At 38.3% G+C, this 26,642-nt stretch overlaps 1 protein-coding gene across 2 annotated transcripts in view; it reads right to left on the minus strand.

The window, feature by feature from the left end:
• Nucleotides 1-5,952: 5,952 nt before the first annotated feature.
• The window catches only part of PLD5 (phospholipase D family member 5), a 170,174-nt gene continuing 149,484 nt past the window's right edge, over nt 5,953-26,642 (minus strand). For both annotated transcript variants that reach the window (XM_026041086.1, XM_026041087.1), the window contains exons 6-10: nt 22,049-22,246; nt 16,505-16,644; nt 14,550-14,715; nt 8,750-8,864; nt 5,953-6,275 (exon numbers count right to left, since the gene is read on the minus strand). In XM_026041086.1, coding sequence (XP_025896871.1) covers nt 6,040-6,275; nt 8,750-8,864; nt 14,550-14,715; nt 16,505-16,644; nt 22,049-22,246 — 855 coding nt within the window. In that variant the 3' untranslated portion in view covers nt 5,953-6,039. The remainder of the gene's footprint in view (nt 6,276-8,749; nt 8,865-14,549; nt 14,716-16,504; nt 16,645-22,048; nt 22,247-26,642) is intronic.

Consider the following 26,642-nt stretch of genomic DNA (forward strand, 5'->3'; position numbering starts at 1 on the left):
TATCTTGATTTCTTCATCAATCTTCATTCTCTGAGCATCCTAATTTTGTAATATTTGATGCTTTCCTTCTCACGTTCCAGAAACAGTCATGGGAGGTCACATATAAAGTTAGCAGAATAGATAGATAAGAAAAGCAGAATTTGGCAGTGAACAGGACAAAATGAGAACCTAGTTCATAGGTCCTCAGCCAGTACCCAGTCTGACAACCTCGTGTCAGTCAGGATGATTTRACCTCTGTGACTTTTTTCCCTAATTACATTTTAGCTGTTAAAGCAGGGACTGTTGTGAGATGCAGTGCCCAGTAGTCATATGTGCAACTCTGTCATGATGCAGATAATTTTATTGCGTACATTTGTAGCTATGCAGCTAGAAGTTTTTTCAGTAGGAACACAAAATAATCTTATGGAATGCTATAGCTGTGGGCAATTTTATTATATTTTGTTTTGTTCACTAACCTATATCAACTATCAGCCTCACTTCTGCTAAGATTAACATATTCATTTTACAGAATTAAAAACATTAATGAATTTATACCTCCAAAGCTGCAGTGTTGAATTTATTGTGAGCAAAAAAGAGCAGACTCTGACTGCACTAGAATAACAGAGCCAGAACTGAGTTGCACTTCTAAGTCTAATTTTAACAAGGTRTAGAGAAATAGGCCACACAGGCTTATCTTGTCCTATTTTTATATTGAATGTTAAGGGAAATCAAAACTTAGTATGTTAGTGGAGCTGTAGCATATGCATATGAACGAAAATGTATTTTCAAAAAAATATGAATTAAGTTACTCAAGACACTGGACTGTCCCCTCAGATTGTCTTTAAAGTTCTGAAGATAAGATCTTCACAAGCTTTTATTTGGATTAACCCTGCATGGGCTTCGAACAGAAAATGCACTATAAAGTTCCACTGTAAGTGGACTTTTTAAGACTGGGGTTCATCTACTGACTTGAATAGTATAAAGCATATGAGTCCCTCTTTTTTTTTGTCTAAACTGTTTTGAACAAGATCTTTTTTCTTTATGCTAGCTTGGCAAGCTTCTAAGGCATTTGTGCAAAGTGATAATGTAAGAGCAACCTGATCTTAACACTGAGAAATTCATAAATAGCATCCAGCAGTAATTAAAGTGGAAAGTTATAGCTAAGAAATGGAACCACTCTACGGTATCAGTAGAGCTACTATAATATGTAGTGCTAAAGTGAAATATGTTTACTGGTGCACTCAACTTGGAGAAACACGACTGTGAGTTTAAAAAACACCAAGGATTCATCTTGCTTTTTACATGAATTGATTACAAATAAAAGTGTATACATGTACAGAAAATATAGGAGTGTAAGTGAAATGGAATGCCAGCAATTCAAATCTCAAAACATACTACATCTCAAAACATACTATACATGTAGTCAGTATTTTSTACTAAAATAAAAGGCTAATTTTGAAGTCCAGATGGTTAACATAACTTGGTGGTCTCTGAAAGGCCATTTTCAGGAGTCAAGGGCATGTTATTCTAGAGGGAAATGTTTATAAAAGCCTTTGTTTGAAGAACTAGAATAGCCAGCTGATGTTTTGCCATCTGTGCTTTTTTCTTCAGCAAGTACATACTAAAGTCACAAAAAAAAAAATCCTAGAAATTCTCTGTCTGTATTTCTTGTTAGATTTGGATTAAATGGCAGGGAACAATCACACAGARCTTAGCTGTTTAGTTTTTATGCATATGAAATACAAGACAGCAGCACAATAATTCATRTAGATAGTAGGAATGGAAATAAATGCCTCGCTCTTAAAAATACCATTCTGAAAACTTTACATATATTTCTTATGCTCTGTTTGGAACTGCATAGACATAGGGTCTGGATTCACTGGGAGGAAGGTGAGGCCTTGTATTGTGCAAACTTTATACTACAAAGCCCTGAATTCAGTTCAGAGAAGATGCATTTCTTAGAAACTCTCAAGGAGAAAAAAAATGGACAAAAACTCAGCCTTTTCTGCCAGAGCACAGCTGTGACCATTATGAAGTAGCACATAATGTGTGGTACATTGCATCTTCAAAGACAGTAGACCTCCACAGTTGTTTCATGCTTCAGGGACTAAYGAAGTTTTAGGTCTTCTTTATTACCCCCTCTTTCTTTAAAAACAAAACAAACCCTCCATACCTACTTGTACATTATCTGCAGTGTTATAYGAGTATATGCTGTAGGCAGACAGAAATACTGGCCTGCCCAAAGTAACTTATGACTTAATAYGGTATGTAATGTTGTAAAGTAGGCACTGTGAGTTTTTGACATTATCCTGTGCTTAAGGGAACTTCWGGGGTGGTGGTGGTTTGGATTTCAACCAGATGTTGGGGGAAATCCGATTTTCCTTATTTTTAGATCACAACAGACACTAACCACAATAGGACATAATGCTCTCACCAAATTTTTGGGTCAGTTTATAAAAAAGGCAGGAGTAATTACTGAAATGTAGATCTAGAACTGGGTTTAGATACAAACACTCAGGTTTAGGTGTGCTCCTGTTTGGACCCACCTCTCATTCAATTTTTGTCTTTTTGTGACTCTAGTTTTACATACCAGCCTGTAAACRTCACTGTGTAGTCTTAGGAAGCTCGCTGCATGCCTCAGTACTGGACAAAAGATCTCAGCAGGACTTCACATGAGGAACAGTTAAACAAAAACTTGTGTATGAATAAGGCACTAGTAAATGTTTGCAGCAAACAACAATTACAGTCTATATTCTTTAAGAATAAAGCCGTTCTCTTTAGGAAATCACCTGTAATATGACAGAGTTACCAATGCCAGTTAGAAGGGTGTTAAGAGAAAGTGCATCTTTTGGATGCAAGCTCCTGTTCAAGCTGGAATTAGCATGTGCAGTGGGGGTATTCAGGACAGCTAAAGCAAGGGAAAACTCATCTTGATTCCCATCAGTGTCTACCAGCGTGAGTGACTATMGTGGAATTGCTCCAACTTTACACTGGTAGAAAGAACTGAGGTCAGAATGGAGCCTGCTCTGTCAAAGCTTGTTCTACAGCAACAGTGGTAACCCTGAACAAATAATGGCCTATGATTTCCTTTAACAGATTTTAAAAAGAATCTGTTTTTTCTTTAAGTTTCTTAAAGTTTCTTGCTTAAATCCAAGGATGCACTTTCTCCTGACTAATGTAACAGACCAAAGCTGCCTTTACTACTTTGGAGCTGCTGCCATTCTGAACAGTTAACTCAATTCTTTATCCAGACTTTATACCAAATGAAACTCGTGGCTGCCAGTCCCATGGTAGAATGGCAGGCCACTAATTCCCAGTAGAAGCTGTCCGTTCATAAAAACACAGTGTACTACAACTACTATTAAAAAAGTACTTTTCTGTGTGAGCTTTTTTCTCAGTCATTGAAGCACCAGAATTTGTTCATCAAGCCGGTAAGAATGCACAAACAAACTAACAGACCCATTTAATCTTCACAATTGTATTACCCAATACTAGCCAGTAAAACCACTGCATCTGAGTCATTCATTTGGTATACTAGATATAGAAGGTCAGTGGTAACTCCATAATTTCATATTGTCACTCAATCTTTCTTTGAAAACAGACAGTTTAGCTTTATCATTTGACAAAACTCGGTTCCGTTGTTTTCATTAATTGTACAAAATAGCATATCAAAAACTTCACACACGTCTAGTGTCCATAATGCAAATGGGGAAAAAAATTACATTGATTCATTCTTCTTATATATATTATTGCCATCAGGTATTACATCTAACAATTCTGGACAGGTCTATTTATTTATTTATATCTTATCAAAGGACTCAGTATTAAGTTTTAGAATCACTCACCCCTTAGAGTCTCCCTGAAACTTCACAAATAGCTCAGCCAGCTTTTGTTTTTTTCCTCTCTCTTTGACTATGAAAACTAAATTTGTGTCATAACTCAGCTGAAATTGGGAACAGCTTCAACAGAATTTAATCTGCATTAGAATTTATTTCCATTGAAAAATAAAACAGACATTTTCCTGTAGCTGCTACACTTATTTCTAAAATTATATACTGAAGAAAGAAAAAAACATCTCTCTCCTTCACAGCAACTCAGGTAATGTCCTTTTCCTTTCTTCAGACTTGTTTGTTTCTGTTATTAATGTCAGAACATAGGTGGTTATTCATGGGGGCGAGGGAAAGCTAATAAATTACATGGGTTTAATCTTAATATTAGCAAAATGCTATTGAGCATTTAAACTGTGCGAATATTTTCTGCCAGTGTTGACAAAGATTATAGAGGTTTTTTTCTTGATACTTTCCTTTGTCAAATAAATGATCCAGATCTGGGAAATTCCAAAAGAAATGAACATTATTTACCAAAATGGGCGTTTTGCATTCATTTTTTGAAATACAGTTCTACCTGGCAATTGTCAGAAAATGACGCTCTCTTTTTAGGATTTCCTAAACTGTGCTTAGTTCAAAATAAAACCTTCCTCTGCTCCTGTTCCCCTCCCCCCACTAATTTGCAAATGAGAATTGTGTCCGAAAGCCAACCTACTTTTTAAAACTTGTTATTGAGATTAAAATAGTCCCTTGGGACATTCTCTTTTTTTTCCTTTCTCCATTATCCTATGTGATTCCAGTGCCTGTGTGCCAAAGTTGCCTTCAACAACACACAGCCTGGTGAAAATGATCTGCATTTCAGAAAAAGTTTTGTGTATGTTTGAAGGGAATGCAGAAGGCAGCTTGCTCTCACAGTCAGAATTCTTCAGCAGAAGCTGAACAACAGAAAGGAAAACTTTTGGTTATGAAACTAAGCTGATACAGCTCAGACTGGGAAAAACAAAACAAACAGAAAAGGACTGTCAAAGATTTTACTTTTTTGGCCTCTTGCAAAGAGCAAATTTGTAGTTTTACAGAACATTACTTCTTTCTGCAACTGAGCTATGTTTGTAGAGGCACACTATTTAACGCTGAATGAAACTGGCCCCAATGAAAGTATCACATTTCTGTTTGTGCTCATGTATTCACCTATATCATGATATATTAAGAMTACAACTTCCCAAGATTTTTTGACGTGACAGCTAGCAAAAAGAATTCAAAGGCATAAAATCAGCAAAAATTAAACTATGATCATTAACTACTAGTGTAGGGTTTTATACGGCCCCTGACTTTTCTTAAAAGCAGTATTTAATACTAATATATGCATTGGTTTAATCCTATATACACAACTGCTGACTCTCACTCGATAAGTATATCTAAATTGGGAAAATAAATAAACTTCAGATTTCAGGAAGAGTCAGTCCTTGATTTTTACCATACTCACAATACAGAAAATTTCATCGTTAGATACTAGTATATTTAGAAGCAAGTGCTATGCTGAAAGAAATCCAAATTACTTAGAAAACCATTTATCTGACAGGCTGCAGGGATTATGATGAATTTGATTAGACCAATCCCCATTCCTCAAAACTTTCTGATACTCTTACCAGATGAATGCATTACCAGTCATGTAACTCTAATCTATTTTAAAGTTAGAAAACTTGGAGAAAGAGTGATACTCAAACTATGTGCTAAGAACTAGTAAAAATCTGAGTGACTGGTCATTCATTGAAAGGGAATGATGTATATGGACAAATGTTTGCTTGTTCCTTCAGTGGGGGAGATCTCCCATCCATTYGTAAGTCAATAATAACCGATTGTGGAATGCCATTTTGTAGCTTGAATCTTGGTTCTGTTTCTGGGTTCATTCTAGCCAGGATGGGAAGTAGGAAAGGTCCTAAAACTGAAAATCTGATGCATGCTGTTACATTCAAAAGTGGAACTTGAAAAGTAACATGGTAGCAGAAACTGTGTTCGGTGTGAGAAGTGACAAATTTGAAAGTCTTAAGTAATGCGATATAGAGAATATAGTTCAGACATTTTTTTATATAAGTGTGCTTTTCCTAAAAACAAAAAATCCCCCAAACCAAACCCTTTTTTTTTGCTGTTTTGAGTCTTTTTTTTTTTCTGTAAGTATGAAATAGGGCTACACCCTTCATTCTTCATTGCCATACTAAGCAGTAGAACAGTCTTTCTAATTCACATTGCTCATGGCAGTCTTATTTGATGCTGATTTATTAAGTTTGTGATTAAAGCAGTTTGGGATTTTTGTTGGTTGTAAACTTTTAGCATAATTTGAATACCAGTCCCTTTCAAAAACAGCTTTGAGTTGCTTAATGATGCTTGTGCTGTTCCCCGCGTCTGCTTGGTTGATAACAAGGCCAGCTCCAGCATTCTGCGTAAAAGCATTTCCTACCCAATCAAAATTACCTATAAAGAAATGCAGGAATGTAAAATGAGTTTGAACATTTTTTTTTTAGAAAAGCAAACAAACAACAATAACAACAAAAACTAATTTGCCAAAGGCAATCCAGCATAATAAAGTATCATTCTCCCCCAAACCTACCTAGAGATATACTAGACATATATGGAAATCAGTTTTTGATACTGGCAGGAAAAGAGAAAAATCTCCATTGTGTACCAGAGTACAGTGCAGATGGTTTGTGCAAATTTAACAACTCTAATCCATCACAAGCCAAAATAGGGCCTTTTATTAATTAAAAACTAAGTTGTTCTTGCTTTTGTATACACTGTTATTATCCTATATACTTCCCTCAACAGCCTTTTGGGCACCAAGGATAAATATATTCTTCACTGTATAAATGACTTAACATACGTAGGATGGATAGCACTTGCTCTGTAATGCTTGAGCCATACCAAGAGATCCTATACAGGTTACCAGCTGACAAATACTATTTCAAGAAAAGAAAGCAGATTTATCATTATTTTATTCCAGTTACTACCCCCTTGGCTGCATGAAGTCTTAAGGYAGTAAAAGGGCCTTTCAAATACTGGTGATGACAAGGTGAAAAGAAAAGATAACCAGTTTAACGAATAACATATAAAATAAGTATAACGGTTAATAGCTGCAATAAAAAAAAAATCAATAGATACTTGAGTTTTATTGTACAATGCATTATTTTTCTCCAGATACTGGATAATAGAGATTATCTTCTAAAACAGAACATCTGGACCGACATGCTTGAAGGAATCTGAGAACTGCATACCCTTTCTTTCAAGAGCCACCCTGGGTTACTGCAAAGGGAAATGTAAGAATTCTGAAACTGCCAAGAACTTTAATCCAGGTTCTGATCATCAGGAATGTTTCCTCATATGCTTTCAAGGAAAAGATGCATGAGGCCTTTAACCAGGTGCATTTATATTCCTAGTACCCAGCCTTATTTTTTATTTTATTCAAAAACAAACAAACAAAAACATTACCTACTATTGCTGTGGGATGTATGCCAAGATGCAATTAACTGTATGATGTGAGAGGCACAAAGGAGGAAAGGAGAAGGGGAAGGAATAAAAGCAACCCAGGTAAGAAYGCATGCTCTGTAGACACTTTAAGTTACTGAAATTGGATCTGGGCATTGAAAAGCTTTCCAAATGAAGTAAAATGAGGACTGTGTGACTCATAAAACATTTGAGARAAGACCCGAGAGGATTAAGATTTACTACTGAAAGTGAGAAAAAAAGAGATTTGGGATAGGTAAAGAAACWAGGGTGCCAAAATATTAAAGAGAATCGCAGAATGGAGAAATGACTTCCATGAAACAAAAGTGACTGAGAATAATGAAAGAGAATTTTTAGGATTCAGTAGTAGTCCACAGAGTATCTTAGGTAACAGAAAACTTTTAATGATATCTCTGTGGTTTCTGAAAGCTAGCTAGCTATAATCTTGTGATGAYAGTGTTAAAGGGAGGACACTATGGCCTTGTTCACATACTTAATTCAAGGCATGGTCTAAGAAAGAGGGATATACCGAAGAACCCATYAAGGTGAGCTTTAAAGGGGAGCTGTCATAAATCTCTAGACTCTTTGTGATTCTCCATTCTTTATCCAGGTGAACAGAAATGCTTCTGGGTTGCAGTCTCCCTCGCTCTCTTTATGACCATGGCTATAAGCTCTACAAAAACTCAGGATGAGCAGGCAGGCAACTAAAGCATGAGTTGCAGCTCTTAGAATGCATTTTTTCTTTAGACTTTATAGAATCTCTCCTGAATTACATCTTAGTTCTGTAATAGCTTTCTGGTCATGGAGCACAACTCAAGCAGTTTGATTTTTTTTTTTTTAATATAACTATTATCTGTGAGCACTGATGGATAAAGAACATTTGTTAGCTGCTGTACACAAATATATTATTTAAATATATCTTTAACCTACAATGAAATTTGTTCTTGGTTATTAAAAATGTACCTAATGTTAATAAAGGGTGCCTGAAATGTATCTTATTCGCTGTGTACCTCAGAAAAAAGAGGAGGAAGACAGCAAGACAGACATTTTTCTAATATGTACCTTGATGACCACTGCTTCCATAAGGATGTGGAAAATGGAAAATAGTCCATCTTCATTCAGGTCATGGAGATTATGTTGATCACCCAATTTATTAGTTCATGCTGTGTTTCTGTTTTCCATCTGCTTCTAAATACTGAGAACACGATGCTGCTTTKGGGGAAATTGATTCATAGGAGGAAGCAGGGTGGAAACTTATCTAAACATTTTTTAATGAAAAATTTCATCTTCCCTTAAAATCTTAGTCTTCATCCAGGTTTCTGAAGATGTGAGTGCACTATTTTTAACATAACAAATATATCAGTTGCAGATTCCTCACCTACAAATTAATGTTATTTTGGACTTCTGGCTACAAATAAACTAGAACTTCCTGAGATGTAGTTACTTACCAATGTATGCAGCTCCATCAGTCACCATATATTTATTACGATTTAATTTGGGGAGGGAAGCATTCTTCTGTTCTTTAAGAAAGCAAGCACTTTCTTCTTCAAGGTCAAAGAATTTCTGTCATAAAACAAACAGGAAATAAGTTGTTGGGTTTTTTGTTTTTGTTTTTTTTTTCTCTCTCTATCCTGCTACTTTTGACCGACAAGGAGACAGAACAGCTCTGTCCAAACAACTCTGGGTAGGTAGGTGAGCATTCATTTGACTAAAACTGTATACTGAAATTTCATACTAAATTCTCAAAGTCTGTGATTTTCAGTCTGCCTTGGCATTCTGAAATGCCTTGGCTACAGCAGACTAAAAGCAATACAGTGCTTTATAATARAGGCTGTGAAATGAACAAAAATCCATTGTGTTCTGTGGGGTGAGAGCCAGGAGTGTATTTAGCTCATGTCCTCATTCATCAAGGGCCGCTGGGCTTTGAACTCATGTTTCAGGATCCTGTTGGCTAGGCTTGCCAACAAGCCAAAGTAATACCCTTATCTTACACGTTGCATAGTTTACAATGGGAAACTTGCCCATCTCTCTAACTTTTCAAAATTAAATCCGATTGGCAGAGATCAAACTTGCTTGATAAGAGAAAAATATATCAGCTTTACCTTTGATAGATTTCATTGAAGAGTTACATGTATTTCTAATTTGTCTTAGTGCCAGATATAAAATGAAGTTTCCATCACAAGCCTAAGTATTATTTGTTTCATTAGGGAAAGTGATAGCTACATATCCCGAAAATAACATGGGGATGAAGAAGAAATTAAACATTCAGTGTAGTACTTGGAAACTTTATCATAGAGGTGATGATGTGTGTAGCTTGCCCAGAAAAAAAAAAAAAAAAAAACCTAATTCATAGCATATCATTAATGAAGGTAATTGGCTGTAACTGGCAGCTAGACAAAAGTTAAAAAACAACCCAAAAGTACCCCCTCTCTCCCAAATTTTAATGTACTTTTCACAGCTTTAACCAGTGACACCTTCAACACAGCCTTGACATAAACCTTTTAGGCATAGAAATGCCTTTTAGGCATAGAAATGCCTTTAAGAATAGCCACAATATTTTCAAAACTTGACTCTAGGTTGTTATTGAGTACCAGAAACCCCAGTAACATGTTGTATCACACTGGTTTTTAATGGTCATTTCAGAACTGCACATGAAGTAGCAGCAGAACGGAGAGCTGTGTGTGAGTGGCAGCACTATTCATTCAATCCGTCTCCTCTTATTTACTCATCTCACTCATTACAGTTAGTTGGTTTTCCTTGAAGAACACAGTATATACTGTGCAGTCTTACTTCAGATTAGTATTATCAAACCTAACTGATACAGATAAAAGGTACAGCAGGCCAGAGGCTTTGATTAACCTAATGCTTTATGCTTTAGACTATAAACTAGAATTACTCTATTTCCCCTTAGAAAATACATGGGATGAATTTTCTGTTGCCAGAGGCTACACCAGTACTGCTTGAAAAACCTTTGTGTAAAATGCCAAGCCCAGTTCAGGCTCAAAGCCCACTCAGTCCTGCTCTTCTCTGCTTACAGTGATGCTGGTGCTGAACAGGATGGCTTCTGTTTGGGGGTTGATATTTTTTTCTCCAAGGTGATGAAACAGGCTTTTGTTTTAAGGGTGAAGTAGGCTTTCACTGCACTAGGAGCTAATGATTAGAAATGTATTTCTGTGGAGAAGCAGAAGTTTTTATAATCTTTTTTTTTTTTAATATATATTTCAAATTGTAACCAATACCAATAGTGTTGCAGATAGTAGTAATTTATTGTTGCATACTATTGCACACTAGTCCAATACTAGYGTTTATTGTTGAAAGTAAGTAGAAGTTTAGGGATTTTTTTTCCTTCCACCTAGTGATCTACAGCATATAATAGCCTGCCAAGTTAACTAGCTGTAAAATTACCCTATTTGTGGTCACATCCACCTGGATCTTAATAAGAAGCTCAGTGGACAACTCAGGGACCAAATGTAGTGATGTAGAMCAGCTGTAACATTTATCATGATCTGCTCCAGCAATCTCTGACTTTCATACGTTACCATATGCCTACTTACCCGTGCATATGGCATTTTTAACTTCCACAGTTCTATTTTTGTAATAAGTTCAAAAGCTTGAAAAACTTCAAGGACAGTTTTGTCCTGGAAGGAGTGGATGTCTTTGTCTTGGAATGCAACAGAATGTTTGATTTATAAGGGCATTAGTAAAGACTGTCCTGCTCTTTAGATGAGATTTATAATTGTATATTCACCTCTAACTACGTAACTAAACTGGATAAACATGGAAAAAACATATCTGTAGTTAAACATTTTAAACATCAACAGCAACTAATTTCAGTATTACTTAAAAGAGAAACCATCTTACAACTACAAAGGAGAGCTTACTAGTCAGTAGGGGTTAATTTTCATAAACTATAAAAGCTTCAGCTCCCTGCCCGAGGAACTGATATATACTTAGCAATTCAGAGATGGATCTGAATTGTTCTGCTCAGTCCTCAATTTTTGATTAAAAAGGTAAAAAGGCTTTCTCTGCACAACAGAGGAAGAAAGAAGAGAGCAGCCAATAGAGAGTCCTTCAAGGGAACTACATTAATTCTCCTTGGTCATTTGGAGGCTGAAGTCACCCACTGTGCGAGTAATACTAATGTTGAAGGGAATACACTATAGATGGTGAATGAGAAAAGCATTTAGTACCCGGCAATGATATAAGAAGAAGAATATCTTCCCAGTTTACATGACTTAGCAAAARATTACGTATCTTGCTGCAAAATTGGTCCAAAAGAGAAACACCAAGTTAAACTTGTTACACTGAGATGAATTCAGCAGATCCTTCTGTTTGTACAACCTAGTAAGCAGGTAAAGAGCAGTGGCTACATCTACCCGGTACGCAGAATGTGCTGCTGATGYACATTGTGCATCACTGTGGTGCATCTTAGTGGTGCATCACCACTAAGTGGCACATACGGATATTTTACAACACATGCCTTCCAAAGAAGTATGGTGTTAATATGTTGGTAATAACGTATCTCTTGCTGAGATTTCATTCATCCTTTCTAACTTTATTTATTTATTTAAGGACTTTAGAGCATTAAATCATTGCTTAGGATGAAAGGTTTCAAAGTTAAACATTACACTTTATTTGCTTGTAGATATTGTTTGCATTATATAAAGTTTGCATAGCAGGACATATCTGCATAACCCCAAAATTGATTCAGTTGGCACCTCAAGAACAGCATATGCTGCAACAACTGTGTCTGAGACATGCCACTTGTTCCTGGTTTCTAGTTTTCTGAAGTTAATTTGATTCTTTTTTATGCTTTCTGTGGGCCCTTTAAAAGTATATTACTTTCTCTCTCCAGCACTAAGCAACAGAGCGAGCAAATTTACTTCAAATTTTAGAGTAAGACTGCACATTCTTGCTCACAAGTAATACATATTTACAGAGACAAGCATGTACAACTTGGGGAATACTAGAGTAAGGTTCACACATGCATGCTGAAGAGTTCTTCATTTTGAGTTACAATTTAGTAGCCTACATTTTAGTTCTTAATTTCAGCTTTCATGAATATTCACTGAATTTCATGAATTCAGCAGAGAACAGAGCTCACTGGATAAGCTACAAGGCTGGGATGCAGTTCTCTACTTGATGCTTAGCCATGTGCTTAGAGCATTTATTTAGTTTCCCATAAAAGCTATTTTTCCTCTTAAGGACTTCCCACTGGTCTTTTTTGCAGAGTACTTGCACTGAATTCATGTTCTCAAAGGACAGTTTCAGTTAAATCTGATAATTACAAATCCTCAATGCTTATTTAAAGTGGACTCCACAATCCATAGTGAGATGCTAAGGAATGCCTCATTAAGGAGTAATCTCTTTCTAACTGGCTTCAGTGCTGTTAATTGCTTGTTGTTGCCAGAAATATTTATGACAAAAGAGAAAAAAACTGCTTCTAGAAAGAAATGCACTAAAAACAGACTATCTGGAAATCATAGTTTGCAGTCCTCTGCCTTTCTGAACTCTACAACCAAGTCAAAAGTGAGAGAAATTGTGGTTGGCTACAGGTTTGGATCATGATACTGCCAGGCATAACTAGTTTGCAGGGCCCTGCTATCTGGTTAGGCAATAGGAAAGCTTCCATTGGCCTGGCCAGAGGCTTTTGGGGAAGTGGAGACTCCTACCCAAGGAAAGCAGCTGGACAGCCTTCTCCCAGACTGACAGTGTACCCGAACACCCCGTCCATGCCTTTGGCAAATCAGCTGCAGTGTGCACTGCAGCAAGCCTTGGGCACCTCCTGGAAACCACGTGCCAGAGAGGCCTTTCCATGCAAAGAAACAATCACGAAAAAAAGGCTTTCACAGGGAAAAAAAACCTACGTGGAGAAAAAAAAAAAAAAAAAAAAAAAGTAGGGCTGAGATGTTGTAGGGCTATCCCCAAGGAAAAGGAAGATGGGGAAGAACCATTTCTGTCACAGCAATATTAAGGTACCAGGACAACTTACACTGAATTGCCACCATTCAATGTCACAGTCTTAGTGAAAATTTCTAGCTTATGTTTCTCTTAAAATTTAAACTTTTTTGTGTATAAAAAACATGCAACGCATGCCTCACTTGACTATTTTCTGTACCTCTTCCTCCCCCCGCAAAAACTCCTCGTTTATCCATTGATTCCTAGCTATAAACAGGTAAGCAAATGGCATGCAAATTAGAAAAACAGTACTTATCTGTCATATTTTGTGAAGTAAATGAATATTGTGACAAAGCCTGTGTCACACTTTCATAAATAGTAATCAGCAAACTGTGAGCCTTAAGATGTTACAGTTAACAAAACAATCTTAAGACTAGTATTATTTAATGCACTAATTTACCCTATATGCAAAACTTCCTGCTAGTTCACAGCACAGAGGTGAGATACATTATAAATTAAAACTGTATTAAAATCTGGAGTGAGCTCTTTTTTCCCCTAGAAGTTATTATATTTGTATTTGTAACTAAAGATACTCTAGCTACAACATTTATATAGAAGAGAAGAACTTGTGGGTTTTTTAATTATCAATTTTTAAAAACCAAAATAATTTAGCAGATTTAGCAACTTAGTATAATTTTGTCAAAAAAAGGAAAAGAAAAAAAAAGAAAAAATTGGTGCAAGATGATTGTGAGATCCAGCATCCCTCAATTTCCTAAGGAATATATCAAATTTAAAATAGCAGTTAGGAGAYACTCTGTTCTCTAATGCAACCATTATATATATGCCATTTCTCACTTTCCTGTATTGCATGTATAATATGATCGCATAATATTTATTCATAATTCTGAAGGTAATGTTAATTCTTTCACTATTTTTTTCTTGTACTTTGTACTTWATGAGGAAAATAAAATACTTACAGATCTGAAAAGTAAAGTTTACATGAATTCAAACTAAAAAGCATTTTTGTCCTGTCACATTTACTCTTAGCAGCTGATTTAAACCAGCCATAAGTATGGTTCACCCTGCTGGCTCGGCCAGGAAGGATCAGGTATAGTTCTACATGAGCAGCAGCACAGACTGCCTGCTGGCATCATTTTCCTTTCCTCTTTGTTTCTATGTCTGCTACCACTAGGATTAAATTTAGTCTGTTATGTTACATATGTTATTTAATGAAATTTAAATATTTCTGTACCAAAACAAAACTCTTCAGTTTTTGAGAGGTTTTCTTGATTTTTTGGGGGAAAGGAAAAAAAAATCTTGGATTTCGGAAACATTATGGATTATACTTACAACTTTCAAACTACAGCTGGGGACTTCAGTGCAAATAGCTTTGAGAGATGAAACAAAATTAAATGTAAGGGGATCTGTGTCTCTTGAGAAACTTATGAGAAGTCGTACTTTAATACTTCGCAAAACTAAAGCTTCTCTTATCTTCCCATCTAAATATGGCCAGTATCTGTGGAGAAAGAATACAGTACATTAAGAGATCTTAAAAAATAAGTGAGTTTTTATGCAGACAAACTTAGGTATCACAGAGAAAACTATAAAAAGATATGAACAGGGTTTTCCAGTAGTTTAAGGAATGTGGTTGGCCCTTGAAGGGGATGTGACCGATGTGATTTGCTGGCATCCTTCACGTCATTYTGCCTGCACCAAGGCCATGGAGGCAATGGAGATGGCTGCACACATCTTCTATAGGAGGGAGGGTTGCCTAAACACTTGCAAAAAATACAAAATCTTTGCACAAAATCCCTGTCTCCCCCATCATCAATTTTACCCTCTGTGAGTGCCTTTGGGTGGAGCTCCTGGGCRTCAAAGGAACAGGGAGAGCTACAGCTGGAGGGGCTCCTTAACCGGGCCAGTCAGGGGGACAAGAAGCAATTTCTGCTGGTTACCCAAGGAAGGAAGGGGCAGAGAATCGTCCCCTCCCCTCCCTTTCCCTCTTCACTGGCAAATATATGCTGAGGACTCAGCACTGGAGTGGGAAGAAGGARAACTGCTCCCTGCTGGGTGTCCACGCTGCTTCGCGGGGACAGGAGATGGGTTGTGCAAGGAGGCCTTTCCTCCTGGTGAGCACCGGAGAAACTGCCAKTTAGGGAATCGCAGCTTCCATGCTGCTGTTCTCACAGGCACTGGTTAGGGGTTTTTAGTTCCCAAACTTGGGGTGGGAGCAGTTCTGGACAGGAAAAATTAATGTGACGCATACTGTGATGCTTGACAGCATAAACAAGAAATGATAAGGACAGATAAGATGAAACTTGGGTTCCTACAAAGCTATGATTCTATCACTGTGATATAAGCTATATGAAATAAATTCATTCAAAAAACTTGTGGAAATAAAGTCTCATAATGCTTGATGGCATTCAAATAGGTTAATGAAAGATTTAATGATAACTTTTTTTTTTTGAACCAACTTGAATAAAACCCATTTTTCCACCTTTATTAAGAAAATCTGGAAGAAAGTATGTAAGAACAAGATTTTTAGTTTGGCTTAGTAGTGTTTACTTTAGAGCACATAGATGCAATGATTTGTAATAGATGCTCAAGAGCAGCAGAGACCACTTACCCAGCCTTCTGAGCTGAAGGGCTTTATGTTACACCACGGTTCCAGCTTTGGGTCATGAGCATTTTAAAAAAATGAAAAACATACATACACCATAAAAAAAAAAAAAAAAAAAAAAAAAAAAAGGCTTTGTTTTTAGCAAAGTTCAGTTAACCAAAAAGGGAAATAAAGTGTAAGCTGCAGAATTAAAATTTTCATGTATCTATATTTCAGCTAAATGATGACATCTCCCACATTGTGCATTAGAACTCCAAATGTTATATACTATGCTCATACATGCTCTCACTCTCTCTCACGTCAAATATCTGTATGATATTCACACAATGCCAAGAGCTTTGGTATCAAGGCACTGAATACATCAGTGTAAGAAAGAGGATTCTCATACAGGCAGGTTCTTGTATTCCTGGGTTCCATTCATTTGCAGATGGTCAGACTAGACAAGTTCTGATCTCCTTCGATAGACAGATCCAAACCTTAGGACTCAAAACTGGAAATGTCTTCTTAGGTCCCAATTCTGCTCCCATTTAAGTCAATGGCAGAACTCTCACTGATTTCAATAAGAGCAGAATTGGGCCCCAAGAAATTTGGTCCACAGTAGTAAATAATCTCCTGTGGGTTCATTTTGTCCAGTAAGCCTTATCAGCAGTACGAAAACACACTTGTTCTGGCCATGGACACTCACCTTTTAGCATTTGTGTCAATGACGATAGGCAAGTAGTCCATGACAGCTATGTACACAAACTGCTTTGCATCATCAATAACATTGTATATAGCTTCAATATCCAGGACTCTGTCCTTTGGGCAGAAAAGTTTCGGTGAATTCTGTGAAGGCAAAAGTTCAAATACTGCAATTAAAATACGTGGATTTTTTTTTTCTTTTCTCACCCTATCCTCCCTRTTTTGGCAAGTAGTATTAAACGTTTTAGTATAGACTGTTCACTGATACCTTTAACTGTCCTGCTAGAATATATAAAGTTGAAAATGGGCATAATTTGCTTAATTTTCCTTTGAGAGCTTTTCCATTTAGATATAATTGTGGGTAATGTGCAGACAGCACAAACTTGAAAACATCCTATGCTATCAAAGTAGCTCTATTTGAAAAGTTGTTATGTATCAGCGAATTTTTGTTCCAAAGTGTCACAGCACTGGTCACTATTAAATGGAGGAAAATTTASCTTCTTACAACAGTGAGGCTGATCTATCACTTGCAATCGAGGACTAAGTTTCTGTAAGTTTTTATTATGTCAATCCTACTTAAAGTTCTGTGCAAAGACAACACCTGCTAAATGTGGCTGCTGTAAGGAGATGCTATAGATTTTCAAGAAAATTGTCTTTAAAACTTATCTTTATATAACACCAACATACCAACTATTGAGTTAGTAAGCAATAAGCTCAGATTTCAGTTTTCTGCTCTGTATTTAGGGATTTTGAATAGGTCATTTCCTTGCTTGCCAGCAAGGCAAAGTCTGAAAAGTCAAGGGAAGCCTTGAGAAGTCACTCCTGCACCTAGAAAGGAACCCAAGGACCTTCTGCTCTTCCTTGCAGACTGGCACAGCACTGTAGAGCAGGCTGCTCTAAAGCAACATCCAACCTGGAGCAGTGCTTGTTAAAGACAACTTACAGAGCCAACGCACGGGCAAGGTGCTCTGCTAACCCACTGTCTCCCTATTGCTGTTTGATCTCACCTTTACTACCCGTTTACTTTGCATCCTGACATCTAGTTCAGTGTGTTTTCTTCAGGGACAGATTTTCTTCCTTTTTTTCTTTCCCTTTTCCCCCCAATAGAGTGTCTATCACAATGGTGCCTTAACCACTGACCAGTGTTCTTAGGATTTAATTTTACTGCAAGCAAATAAGTTCAGAAATCAGTGAGAATCATTAACAGTAGTAAGATTTCAAGATCAGGATTAAAGAACCATTYCTGCACACTGGAAAAAGACCCCAAACCCTCTTGTGTTTTTATTAGCCAGTCTGGAAGATGTTTTGTTGCTAAGCAACCATATAGTCATGATTCCCAACTGTACCAACAACAACAACAACAAGATGACTTTATGTGTGGGTTTTTTATACAGGAAGATTGAAAGTGAAATATATTTCCAAACAATGAGTTAGAATTCAAGAAACAAAGTGTAAAATGATTTTGTTAAACATAATTTATGTCTGTTATCTGAATGCCTCAAGAGGATACTGCACTGTGATTTTATTTGCATACAATTTCTTAGTATTTTCTTGGATTCAAGTTTTAAGCTATACAGAGAACAAAATGAAACAGAAAAATGAAACAGTTACACATCTTTTGCAGATGAGTCTATACTAAAGACCAGAGAAACACAGATATTTAGAAGATACCTAGAAAAACCCATTCCTGGTAAGATTCGYACTCTTAACACTTGTGTTCAGGCGCTCTGCTTGTCAGCTTGCGGAACTGCTGTCCCCCCTCAGCTCACTAAATACTTTGGGACACGATTGATTTCCATGTCTAATACTGGCCATTCCGACCACATTCCCTCTGATACTCCCCTTCCACTAGCAGAGACACGGCTGCCAGGGTCGCCCTGCCAGTCCCTCACAACGCTGCTGCTCGGCCCGGCTACAAGGGCTGGGGGCGCAGGCACAGCCGGGCTCAGGCAGCTGCCTCACGCTGCCTCCACCAGCAGCGCACTCAGGGTAGTTACCGCTGCTCCCCGGGGTTGCAGGGGACCAGCAGGGCACTCGGGGCAGCTACCGCTGCTCCCCAAGTTGTAGGGGACCAGCAGGGCACTCGGGGCAGCTGCTGCTGCTCCATGGGGTTGCAGGGGACCAGCAGGGCACTCTGGCAGCTACTGCTGCTCCATGGGGTTGCAGGGGACCAGCAGGGCACTCGGGGCAGCTACTGCTGCTCCCCAGGTTGCGGGGGACCAGCAGGGCACTCGGGGCAGCTACCGCTGCTCCCCGGGTTGTAGGGGACTTTCTTCCTTACCTACTGCTAGTTCAGAATGGTGACATTCACACTCAGCTTCACCAAATCAGTCAGCACAGTGCTGTGCCAGCCCCTCCAACGGGCATGGTGGTAAACAGCTGCTGAAGTTCTGGGAATTTGATAGCGGGTGAGAAACTGAATGCACAGCCTGTTTTCAGGCAGGAAGAACTGATTGTAAAAATTTAAATCCTTTTTTTTTTCCCCTACTCTTTTCCTGATCTTTTCCTCATCTTTTCTTTTTTCCTCATCTTTTTAGTAGAGGGAAAGAACAGCACTGAGACTGGTGCTATGCTGAAATGTGGCATAATGAAGAAATTAAACATGTTTCCCAAGTATGTAATATAAGTTGCTCTCTCCTGTGGATTCTGCCATCTCTTTTACTACATAGACAAGGCTTCTGATGATTTCAGAAACAGAGACTCCTGCTGACATACAGTAAATGGTGCTACACAAACTCCTTGCTTTACAGGCTGTGCAAATTCATGCTTGTGAGTTCCTGCATAAAATATACATTGGAAGCTAACTCAGTTTGAGAGGTTTGCACCTATTCAGTGATAGGTCTCTGCTTTCAGAGWCGGCAGGTTTTCTTTCCTCTTGACCCACAACAACATCAAAACAAACAGAGATGCTTTAGTTTCATCCAAGCCCATTTCTCAAGCTTAACGTTCATATAGTTAATCTATAAAAACTACATTCTTTTTTCCTGCTACCAAACTGTCTGTGACTAAAAGTTCAGGGAACCTCCCAGTATTAGACTTAGCTGAACTGAGATTTTGAGTAGCAGTAACTCCTTTCTGTTTTCCAAAGCACAATTTCAAGAAAAGAGGCCTTTCTCTCAGCACAGAAAATAAGAAATGTCTTCTTTGCTTCAGTCTTTTCTCTTATGAAGATGTACAAATACCTGAGGGGAGAATGTAGGAAAGAAGGGGCCAAACTCTTCTTGGTGGTGGCCACTGACAGGACAAGGGGTAATGGGTACAAATTGAAACACAGGAGGTTCCATTTCCATGTGAGGAAGAACTCCTTTACTGTGACGGTGACAGAGCCCTGGAATAGGCTGCCCAGGGAGGCTGTGGAGTCTCCTCTGGAGATCTGCCAAACCYGCCTGGATGAGACCCTGTGCCCCCTGTGCCCCGTGCTCTAGGTGTCCTTGCCGGAGCAAGATAAGGTCCCTTCCAACCTCAACCATTCTGTGAAATCAGAGAGAAGTGAACACTGAAAATACTGCAGAGAAGCAGTTTTGTAGAAACCCCCTCTGCTTGTCTTTGTCTAGAACCCCACATCCCTTGGTCTTGTGAAACCTTCACTGCTGGTGCCCTGCAGGAAGGGCTTTCTGCAAGACTTCTCCATTTCTYACCAGATGCTTTGAAGGGGTAGGAGTTTGCATACTGCTTTTAAGAAGGGAAACTACCTTGGATGGGATTAATCTTACAGATCTTTAGCTAAGCGCCCAAAAATCAGTCTTCTGTTTTAAGTCAGTCCTCACATCTCTCTCCAGAATCAATGGAAACACATGTCTCTTCAGAGGGTTATTAATCCTGGCTGTGTTAGGCACTTTCAGATTTCAAATGATGATATTCATATCATTTCAAATGATGATTTCATATCATTTCAAAACAGCCATCCCTCRCCAGTGATTGTAGCAGATGGACAACCCGGACATGTGAACTTTGTGAGGTTCAGAATGTGTTAGGTAAACTCTGCCCCATATAGCCACACACCTGCACCAGCATCCTGTGCTCGAGGCTCCTGTAACTTAATAGTATGCTACCTGCCTTATGTTATTTTAGACTTAACTAGCTATAAAGCATCGGTTTGTTGTCCCTTGTGTTATTCAGGATGGTAAATAAACTTTATTGCCTTCATGATAGTCCTGATTTTAAATCTCTTCTTATTTACGTAGTTACCTCCAAAAGGCACAGTACTCCATCCTTCTTCATCTCTATCATTCTGTGCATCTTTTTGCTAGTTCTGCTGCATCACTGCTAAGGTAGAGAACTCCTCCCTCTCAACCCATAAAATATAAATAGAGACAATGTTTCTGTAGGGATATATCACGTTCTCTCATTTTTCTTTTTCTCATCCATATATATTTGTCATGCTTAAACTTAGTTGTTTAAAGTTTAGATGTTTTGAAATTCCATTTAAAAGATAAAAGCTGCTCTTACTACAGAAGTATGAATGTATTCAACAGATCACGATGAAAAGGTTTAATCCTTATGAACCACACTGATAAAAACACCAGTTTTGATAGCAAGGTTATTATGTCATTTTAGGTGTCTGATAAACAATTCATTTACTCCGAATCATTTGCTTATGTCTCTTTGTGTAAATAAATGAGCTACCTTGAAGGGCTGCCCTGTTGCTTCCTGAATGTGAGAGAAAAGTGGTGAAAAATACGGTGAAAGGAGAAAGAATGATACACAGATTAAATTTCACAGCAGATTCAGTCCTGGCAAGCTACACGCAGGTACAATGTCACCAAAAAATATGATTCGTTTCTTCTGCACAATAGGAAAAGACAACACATTTCTTAAACCTTTCAATTACAGACTTCCCCACAAAAACGTACCTACAGAAATGATTATTTACCCAGAGAACAGAAGAATTTGATTTTTCAGCAATGTGAGACTTTCCATCACGTTCTGTCTTGTGTGACAAGTGTAGCAGCCTTATCTCTGTACCCAAATTTCCAGTCCCTGGCATGATATGCAGTATTTATAGCTTCTTTTCAGCTACATATCTAGCAGTGATATGAATCTTCTTCAGGTAGGTCAATTTAGAGAAATRCTTAAGTACAGGCTTAATTTGCACCATATATGTTTGCATTAAGAGTAATTTCTATCAGCAGTCCTATTAATTTTATCAGCAGTCCTGGTATTTTCTGAAGGGTTTATGTGCCACAGATTCTTTCAGCAACTAAAAAAAAAAAAAAAAAAAAAAAAAAAAAAAAAAAAGAGGAGGAACTTTAAAGAGAGAATACAGAATATAAAAGCAAAGGCATTCAGTAATAAGCTTGCTTTTCACTTGCTTCAGCAAGTATCTGTCAGGGAACTATGAGCATCTCTATATGAGTTTCCTTCATGCACTCTACTAACATCTACCTAACTCACTGCTCAGTTATCCAAAACAGATAATATTAGAAAAGTAAGCAGATGTTTTAGATTTCCAGGTCCTCTAAAAGATCTGCTGTGATAATTAAGATACCTCTCTTCTCTCCCTCCCTCCTTCCAGCAAACAAGACAAGATGCTTTTTATGGGACTTACCGACACAAAAGCTTCTGATTTCGTCTCATTCAGGCGCAGGGTCAGTTTATTTTGTGTATCGTACACTCCATATAGCCTCTTGGACCAACTTGGAGGTATTTTATTCTTGTATTTTAATGAACTGTACAAGGCAAATATCCTTTGTAAATCCAGGACCAGGCAGCTACAGTTGTACACGATGATGCCAAGCTCTTTCATCTGTGAAATTAAAGTTTGTATCATTAGTGGTAGGTTTGCTGATGTAAGGCTGTATGCAGCAAGCACATAAGCAGTATCTGAAGGGTAACTTTCRAAGCTTACCTTGTGCTCAGAGATATTACCATCAATTGTAAGTACATCTTTCATAGTACTATTTTAAAGGCAAACACATGAGCTAGATCTTCAAAGTCTAAAGCGGGCAAACCTGTAACAGGGGGTATATGTGCAGCATATTTCCAAAATATGTCCTGTTAGAAGACAACACACCCTGATGGACACAACACAGATTTGACAGTCGTTTGTCAGAGGTCAATGTCCATTTTTGTGGACATGGGTCATTTCTTGATATCAGCAGATAAATTTACTGTGCTATTAAAAATAGCATAGTTGAGTATATAGTGCACCTAGGTATGAGACAAAAATACTCTTAACTCTATTACTGTTGTGCTTTGGTACCTCAGCTAGGGTACACATCAGATTTCTAGACCTCATTTTCTTCACATATAAAAATACAGATAATGTGAACAGTACTTAGAGAGCATCACTGTTCTCCTATATGAAGAATGAGGAGAAACAGCCCAAGTAAACATAGATATAATACATTGAATGCCTTAAACTTTTATGGACACATAGTCTTACCATTGCATTTAACTAAAAGCATGTCTCCTGAGTATCTGAAATCTCAATTTGGCAGAGATTTCACTTATCATATTTGGCAGTTGTTGATATATTTTCATCCAAAATATATATATTTCCTGGATTCCATGAATAAAGTGTACCAGTACTCACAACTGACTCTCTCTTCCTTTACTTTGTAATGGTTTAGGAAGCACTGCTGTGGGCACAGATGCTATTGAACACTCACTATCTGCATTTCACATGAGTTTAGCCATCTCTAAAGCTAAAATGAGAAGAAAATCTCCATGTATCTGCTGGAAAACAATATGCAGGATAAATATTTAAAGGATCCACGCTGTTTTTCTGTAAGCAAGCTCCATGGGTAGCATGTCTCAGAGGACCTAGCACAGCAGAGAAAATCAGGACCATATGAACTCTCCAGCATGTGCATCCTTTCAGTGGCTCCTTAAAATCTGCTTTGATTTTTCTCCTCAGATGAGGAAGCTCTCCACTGTCATGGGGGATAGTTCTTGGAAGGAACATATCATCTTGTAAAGCCTGCGGGAACACTCTTGTCTTAGAGTTTATCTTTCCTGGCTGTGAATGAAAAGCTCTGTGCAAGAATGGGAAGAGGAAGCAGGATAGAATTGAACCTTCATTCTCGTTTCATGGTGGGTGAGAGATTAATGGGTAAGAAACTTGGTAAGTCATAGTTTCCTCTAGTCCTTGAGTTGAAAATACATCAGAATTGCAACCATGAACATTCTCATTCCCCAAAGAATTGATTAAGCAATTTCAGCCACTGCAATGTCATCTAACAATCTGAATGCCTAAATCAGAAGATTTCTGCAAGCTTCTTTAACTTCATTCACATTTTTTTCCACTAACCTGAATAATGTGTGATTTCTGAATAGTTGGAAAATAATAAACRTAACTTAGTACAAGCTGTGCCCAACAACCCAAACATTTCATTCAGAATAACTTCTCCCCACCACCCTTCTCCTGGGTGCTGATATGTTTGAGGACTCTCCTGTATACAGTTTTAGGCTGTCCCTATCCTCTGTACACTTGTCTATCTCCAAATATTTTACACTATACATTATCTCTGCTTTCACCGTGTGCTGCCAATGCTGCTCTGAAATTGCTGAGCTTGCCACTGCAGAGCACTTACTAATGGTATTCTGCAACATGCATCTGCATAATGTGCTTCCATCAGCCTTTCATGGCTGCTAGTGGATTCTGACATAATTACACGGTTGCAGCTTTCCTTTCACTTATCAGTCCTTTATTACTATTCCAGCCTATCCCTTCCATTAGGAGTAAAGATAAAAACAGTGTTTTGACACCGCAGCAGAACCTGTCGGGCCTGCGAGCTCCTTGCCTCCGAGAGGGAGGCTCGTTGTTCTTCCTGCCCACCAACTACAGCCCCTTCTCTGTTTCCTTGCGAGGTGGAGGCCTCTGGCATTAATCTCTTTAAGTGCAACTTCTTTGGATTCCCACATAGTCTCCCTGTAAAAGGAAACATCGGCTGTTGTCTGACCGTGCCTGTTTTTGCTTCCTCGTGAACATATCTGCTTCGGGCCCTGCCACCGGCACCTCCCTGGGGAAGGGGCACTCGGCAGGAGCCAGCGCGGTGCCCTGGGAAGGTCCATGAGTGTCCCGAATATCCCCAGTCACCCCCATTGGAATCAAACTGCAGACTGGAATACAGCTGTTCCCCTAGATGTGTCTACAGGGCAGTAACAAGCACTGGCTTCCCGAGGCACCATGTCTTGCAGGCAGCTTCTCCAGAGGCACACAATGATCAAAGCTCACCTTGCCTCTGCAGCCCTGATAAAAGCTCTGCCCAGTGTGCATTCCCTGGTACATGATACAGTCTGGTTTCCTCTCCAGGAAAACACATTTATCCTCTTTACCCAGCTGCCTATTTTCATTAAGCTTTTATGAACTTAAGTTCAACCTGGCCTGAACCTGGAAAGTAGATTCAAAGTTATTGAAGGAARGCAGACAGTGACTCACATGCTTCATATACAGACCTCATTTGCTTAGGAAACCAAGTTAGACACTGCTCCTAGCTCATTACAGGCCAGTTTAATTGCAAGTCACCCTGCAATGCAAACAATACAAGCAGTGCTCACGTGTGTGCAATAAGCCATTAGCCTCCTACTTGCAAAACAACTCTAGTTGGTTTGCAGACTAACTTTTTTCTGTTTCAGAAGCGTCTTCTCCACTGAGCCTATTTTTATCATCATACTTTCAGGTGAGGAGAGACTGCTCTTTTTTTCCCATTAATTATGAAGCCCATCAACCTGAAGGCATTTCAGAGTGGGCAGCAAAGACGTGCTAGTGACAGATTTAGTATGAAGCGGCCTGTCATCCAGATGAGGGAAAATACTTCAGCTCAAGAGCTACTGTTATTAGACTTTTTTTTTTTTTTTTTTTTTTTAAATAACCTCAGAGGACAGGCAGAAAAAGTGGTTTTATACTGAAAGAACTGAAATCTGAGTATTGCTCCCTGACTTGCAATGACTGAAATCTGCAGCTAAGCATCATCTGAGATACCTGTCATAGTAAAATCCTTTAGGGCAAAAGCTCTTGAGGCAAGGAAAGTATTTCTTCACGCTGTGTTTTAAAAGTGACTTGCACAGTAATGAAAGCATCACAGAAAAATATAGAGTGAAGAAGGTCTCAAAAAGACATCAAAACCTTAATAAAACAAAGGAAGATAAATCTGAAACGAAGTAAGAGCCACAAATGTGACTGCTGCACAACAGAACTGGAATATTCCACAATGAAAATCAGTTGCTTTCTGGATAGAAAATTTCATGTCYGGTCATAGAAGGTTTTTTCCCTGCCTCTATGTAAACAGCTCTATCAGTGCTCTTTTCAGGGAGCAGAAAACATGGGAGCTTTTTGYCTTATTCTTAGCAGAGCTATTAACATATGTGCAAAGCAGCCATCCATGGCTATCAAACCGACCTTTGTCTTTCTGCCAGTAACTGCTTGCTTAAACCACCACAGAARTAAACGATTACACAAGACCTTGGAAATGGTTCACTGCTTGAAAGATAAATGATGTTCAAGCTATAGAAATAAGCTAAACTACCTAAATAAATAAGACAAAATTCAAGGAAGGATATTTAAGACTACTGCACTGCCAAAGGAAGCTTTGAAATCTGTATATGATGGGGACTATCTGCTAGCCTCATGTCTTACTAAAAACTACTGCAATAAAGAAAGAAAAAATTACCAAGTGAATGTTTCTGTTATGCCTTGTTCCTTGTTGTGATATTTAGTTCTTTAAATGGATCAACTTTTTATTTCTCACTGAATTCACCYTCCCCCACCACAGTGCTCATTGCCTGAGGTCCAAGAGTAATTTTCCTTCATTCTGATTTTAAGTCACTTGAAAATACATGTCTGTCAGGCAGAATTTCTACTGAACTAGGAAAAAAATCTTTTCTACTTGACACCAGAATACATTCTCAACCTGTSCTGAAAACTTGATCCCCTCACTGAAAATGGAAAACTATCACTCAAGGCATAGTGCTGAAATAAACCTAAGCACGTGGCCAGAGAGAGGCAATGCATTTGATACACAGTGCACACAGCACTTGCAGTGAATGTCACTTAAGCACCCAAAGATAATCAGTATAAAGCCAAGATGCACTTTCAGTAAAAGGAAGGATGGGAAAGGCTGGACTGACCGTGTCCCACCGGAATCAATCAATTGCATTTGGCTTGGCAGCCACTATCAGTTCACGGTTCTTTAATTCTC

Source organism: Nothoprocta perdicaria, unplaced genomic scaffold (assembly GCF_003342845.1).
Source record: "Nothoprocta perdicaria isolate Ctin4 unplaced genomic scaffold, notPer1 scaffold_278, whole genome shotgun sequence".
NCBI classification, from domain to species: Eukaryota; Metazoa; Chordata; class Aves; order Tinamiformes; family Tinamidae; genus Nothoprocta; species Nothoprocta perdicaria.